Below are 6,000 nucleotides of genomic sequence, written 5' to 3'. Positions count from 1 at the left end.
GCTATAATGTTCATACATTTCTGCTGTTGGTGGAAATGTCTGATCTTCCATATGTGTGATATTGTGCAGGCTTTCCACATTTCTATAGTAAACATTGTTTTGTAGTGGATATAAAGATGCTTTTCTAACTTTGGTAACATCTCTTAACACCGGCTATATCTTGTTCTTGGTAGGCACACCATTTACAAGAATTACTATTCCTTCCTTTAAATCTCTATATACCCCTTACATTTCAATGTTTTTCTTGACATCTTGACATCTAATGCAAATACACTACGCTACCTTTTAGACACTTTCACAGCTCTGATGGGGTAACTTGCCTGTCTTTGGCTTCATATCTGCTATAGCCTGACATGGATATATAGTTTGGTTAAGAATAGGCTCATAAATAGTTACACCTTAAAGTGCTTCTGGAATGGAAACCAGTTTTAACTTTTTATGCACAGCTCTAGCAAGCATTTTACTATCCTCTAATTTATTGTAGCAGTACTTACATATAACTTGTAATTTCAAAATAAAACATTTAAAGTATTGATTTCACAACAAGAAAGTCATAACCAGGAGGTACAATGACAGCGCTCTTTATTGACTGACTATATGAATCAGCTACTCATTACTACTATAACTACTCCCATTTATGCTTCAACTACTCACTGCTACTGCAACTACTTACATGTATGCATGAAATACTCACTACTACTACAACTACTCATGTGTATGCATCACCTACTCGCTATTACAACAACTACTCACATTTATGTATCTACTACTCATTAATACTGCTACAACTACTCACATGTATGCATCAACTACTCACTACTACCGCACCATGCATTCACTCACATATATGTATCATTTACTCCTTAATACTACAATTACACACATTTATGTATGAACTACTCGCTATTGCTACTCAATATTATATGCTAAGCTTGATGGACCATTTTATTGCAAACATTTGACTATAATTTTAAGGAAGGCAGTAAAAACATCATGAAAAAACTGCAAAGGTAGGAATTTGATGCTCATCCGATATCACTTTTCACTAGTTTGCTTCCTGGCAGTGTTCTCCATTTCATTTGAAGGCTACAGTTCTCTTTCTTTACGTGCTTTTAAAACAACAACATATTTATGATCTAATATATCATACTGACTTTCTGCTACACGACGATAAATATATTCTTCCAGGATAACATACCCAGCCCCCTTGAGAGCATCCTTCAAAAAACCCTCATACAGGCAGAAAATAGGAAACTTGAATTCTCCGCACATGAAAAACGTTGCTTCGAGGCAGGCACTCATTATCAGATGTCCTCCGGGCTTTAACAGCGAGGAGACATTTTTCAGAGCTTCGCAGTAGGACTTCTCGTCTGTGACAAAGTGCTCCAAATAGTGTGCCAAAACCAGACAGTCAGCCTGGGGGTAGATGACAGGAGACAGAGGGTTTCTGTTTGTGGCATCATGTTTGAGAACTCTTATGACTTTTCTTTGTAACATGTGTTTCTTCTCAGTCCATGTGTCACTGAAAAAAAAGAGATACAACATAAGTAGCATGCTTTTATTTGTTGACTGACACATGCTTTGTAATGTGAAGATGATCATATTCAAGCAAGTTTTATAAAAAACAAATAGATGTTTTCAAGACGGCCGCCCCCTCTGTCTGTGCTCCTCACTTTGTATCACACATTTCTCTCCAGTAATCTCTTATGAACCATATGACAACTTCCACCATCTTGCATCTGTTTTGGTTTCTGGAATTATTTTTTGCTAGGCAAACAAGAACATTGTGTAAATTGAGTTGAAGGATTTCTCAGAGATTCCAAAACCTAGGCGATGGTATTAAAATGCATGTTTTGGGAAATGCGGTCATTGTCTGATACATTTATAGTCAGTGCTTCTTTCCTCCATATCACTTATCTGAAGGCATTATGTGGGAACACTTTTTCCTTTCACCATCAATAAACACTACATGGAACTCCTACTCAACTTTGCTCCTCACTAACTCTGATATTAGCTTGGTCTTATATTCTCCAAGAACAGTACTTTGAAATCTGAGGCCCTGATCATAGTGGATGGGTCAGACCACCATTTAATTCCTTTCTCCTCCCTCCTTTCTAAAAGTGTGACAACCAAAACAAACAATATGATGGGTCAGAGCCTTCTTGCTTGTCCTACCTCTTTCTACCACAGCATGACACCAGTGAACCTGGGATAACATTCACATTGCCAATACAGGAACCAATGACAGAGATCATAAAAGTATTGATACCCTCCAAACTAAACAGGCAAAACAATTAAGAAATTCAACAAACGGTTCTAAAGTAATCTGAACAAAATAAGCCAAATCCCTCTGTAGACTAAACTTTAAGCGTTATACAGTAAGAGGGAACAATAACAGAAAGCACACATTTAAAAAGCATTTTTTTAATATGAGGGAAAATGAATTTGTAGAAAAATATCCAAAATAAATATATTTGCAAGTGTCAATGAACACATAACTAATTCAGTGACACCTCTGTCAGAAAGAGCAATCAACAGCTCTGAGAATGTCCTTGGATACCTAACCAGTCATAATTTGGCACACTTCTGAAATTTGATCAGAAAATTAAAAAAGAAATCCACTATTCTGAATTGATGCATACCAAGGTGAAGATTAAACCCACTTCCAACTCCTGAACCCAATTAAACTTATTAACACATCCCTTTATTTACTTCCTCTAGACCATCCCTATTAATAACTCCCTAACCCTGGAGGAAGCATAAAACTACCAAAAATGTGGTCAGATCTTATCTCTACAAAAAAATTCAGAAGCGGATCTCAAAGATGGGCACAATTTGATCTGTATCTCCAACTGCCTATTTCTGGATGGTACGTTAACAAAATATTATGTTTTAAATATCATGTTAGAGAAAAATTAGAACTCAAATTGTGCTTACAAAAATTTTGTTATGCAAAAATATCATTTTCAAGATTTAAATGTTGTTTCAGTAAATATTGCTGTTAATTTAATTTTCAATAATATAAATGTAAAAAGTATTGTTTTTTAATTGTCTATGTGTTTTAGCTCATATATTAAATGTATAACAATATTATGTGTATAATTGTTAATATTGTTGAATATAATTTGTAATTTTATGTGATTTATAATCTTTAACTTATTATAGTAATTTATAGTGTCATAGTAGGTTGCTTGGTTTTTAGAGGAATTATTTAGGTATAACACATTAAAAATGAATTATTGATTCAATGTCAAATATTTGATTGAAAGTTCATTAAGTTATTGTGCAATAATTATATTTTTTAATCATATGTTTTGCTGGTTCCTGTTTTGTAAGACAATAGGGTGTAAAGTTAATTGAGGAAAACGTCATTAATAATAAAAAATTTGATATATTACTAATTATTTAATTGATTATTCAATCTGTAAATTGTCTAATATTTATACGTTTTAATTATATATTGGATGTGGGCTGCTAGTTTTGTCGGTATATCGGGTAAGAATGTAATTAAGTAATGATTAATTAATATTTAATTGATTAATAATTTTGTATGTATTTTTTTGTAAATCTGTTTTATTGAATTTTAATATTGTTACAGCTTAAGCCATGTTAAATATGCTAAATAGCTAGCAATGTTGAGCGTCACAATAAATATGTATATATATTATGTAATTTGTGCAATAAATATAAATTTTATAGTTGTATATATAGTTGAGGGTTGCTTCGTTTATAGGGGCATAGAGTGGGGGGCTATTAAGTAATAATTATTTACCAATTAATTATTAATACATTATGAATTATGTAATTAATTATTAATGATTTAATTTGTGTATTATTGTGTGCACTGTTGGGTTTGTAAGGATATAGGGTGGGATGTTAATTAAGTAAACTATCTATTACTTTATTTAATTTGCTATTAGTTATCTTAATTGTGTTATGCTTATTTGTTTAGTTATGTTTTGAGCGTGGGCTGCTAGTTTTGTGGGGGTATAGTTCTGAAAGTTAATAAATAATTAATAAATGACATTTTTAATTGATGACTAATTATTAAACTGTCTAATAATCCTTTAAATTGTTTTTTTAAACAAATATATGTTTTCATTTGGTAATTTATAATGTTCATATTTAGAGTTTTATATTTGTTGCAAACTGATTGGGTTATTCAAATATGTTATTTGTTTCAAGTGAAATACTTTCCCTGATATTGCACAGACTGGAGTATGTATAGTAAATGTAACCCCACTGAAGACCAAAGCTCACTCTACTGTTGCACAGATTAGAGTGGGAATAGCAAAGGTAACCCCTCTGAAGTCCAACTCTTTCTCAGCTGTTGCACAGCCTTGAGTAGGAATTGTAAATCTTACCTCTCCAAAGTCCAACCCTCCCCCCACAGTTGTCGAGACAGAAGTAAGAATAGTAAATGTACCCACTCCAAAGTCAATGCTTTCCATACTGTTGCACAAACATGAGTGGGAAAAGAAAAATGTAATCCCTCCGAAGTCCAACACTTTCCCTACTATTGCACAGAATGGAGGGGAATAGTAAATTAAACCCTTTCAAACTCCAATATTTTCCCTCCTGCTGGGAATAGAATATCTATTACTTCCAGACTTCAATACTTTTCTTAATATTGTTTGAAAATATCTATAATCATTTTATTTAATGATGATGAAGAATGATGTAGGCACTCCAATAGAATTCACCAATTTTGATTCAATGAAACTACAAATTCATCAAATATATATATATATTGTTAGAAATGGGATTTCTGATTGCTAAGGCTTGCGCCCAAGCTAGGCAGAAAACCACCACGGTAGTCAGGGCAAGGGATTTACATACTAAGATAACCCCTGCTCACCCCATTGGTAGCTTGGCACGAGCAGTCAGGCTTATCCCAGAGGCATTGAGGAAAGCATCTGTGCAACACACTCACACAACAGCAACCCTATAGGCACATCACAAAAGGAACTCCACTCAAGGTTTTTATAACAAATAGCCATTGTATTGTCATAAAGACATTAGAATAGTACTCACATAATATGCATTGTGCCACCTGGCACTAGGTCATATCTATAAGGGATTATATACACCTGACTGGGCCCACTGGACCACTGCCAGAACCATCACAAAGCAAACTTAGTAAAAGTAAAACATATCATAAACGTACAACCAGAAATCACTGGTAACCACTGTACTCAGCATCATCCTGTAACATAAACCACCGTATGCACAGTATCACATTAGGCGCCAAATATATTGCACGTCAACCTCAGAAACCTAAACACATTAGACCATAACCTTCTAAGTATAACCCACATTAGGAAATAATCTCACTAGCATAAACCACAGTAGAGAATTACTCAAACATAAACACAGTATGCAAAACATCATAGTCATAAAACCACACTAGAGGCATAAAACAGGGTGCGTAAATCATACTATATAAATTCTATTTCCTAGCACCACATAAATCACATTAGGGCCTGGTGCCCTATAAACCCCTGGCCAATTGGCCTTTTCAAAAGGGCTCAAATGCCCTTTGTCCAAAAGTAAGGGCGCGCTGCCACTGCAGCTGTATCCAAAAGTGTGCCCTTTCGCTTGGGCAGGAGTACATCTCCCTCCTCTCTCTCACCATGCCCCCAATAGTTAATGGCCTAGACGTTGCAGCTGCCCACTACTTTCTGGGCAGCTGTGGATATCAAGTGAAGCATGGCCCCATTTGTGCCCTCTTAAGCAAATGTGTGCAAAAGGTTGCAGCTACCCTCTGTCTTGTGGTGCAGCTGTGAATACACAAATAGGCACTGGCACAACTGTGCCCTCGTGCCTCACTGGACCCCTGTGCACAAATCTCCATCGGTGCAGCTTCCCTCTGCAAACGGGGCAGCTGGGGTAAATTAACTAAAGGGGCCCTGGCACATCTGTGCCCTCGAGCCCCACTGGGCTTTTCAATTAAATTGACCCCATGTTGGAGCGGCCCACAGCACCGTGTCCATTCAAGGA

At 35.5% G+C, this 6,000-nt stretch overlaps 1 protein-coding gene across 1 annotated transcript in view; it reads right to left on the bottom strand.

The window, feature by feature from the left end:
- Window positions 1-566: 566 nt before the first annotated feature.
- The window catches only part of LOC147718299 (nicotinamide N-methyltransferase-like), a 203,232-nt gene continuing 197,798 nt past the window's right edge, over window positions 567-6,000 (bottom strand). The window contains exon 3 of the mRNA XM_086966687.1: window positions 567-1,522. Coding sequence (XP_086822813.1) covers window positions 1,087-1,522 — 436 coding nt within the window. The 3' untranslated portion in view covers window positions 567-1,086. The remainder of the gene's footprint in view (window positions 1,523-6,000) is intronic.

The sequence above is a fragment of the Lissotriton vulgaris genome, chromosome 4_1, assembly GCF_964263255.1.
Source record: "Lissotriton vulgaris chromosome 4_1, aLisVul1.2, whole genome shotgun sequence".
Classification (NCBI taxonomy): domain Eukaryota; kingdom Metazoa; phylum Chordata; class Amphibia; order Caudata; family Salamandridae; genus Lissotriton; species Lissotriton vulgaris.
This window is presented reverse-complemented; position numbering and strand designations above follow the sequence as displayed.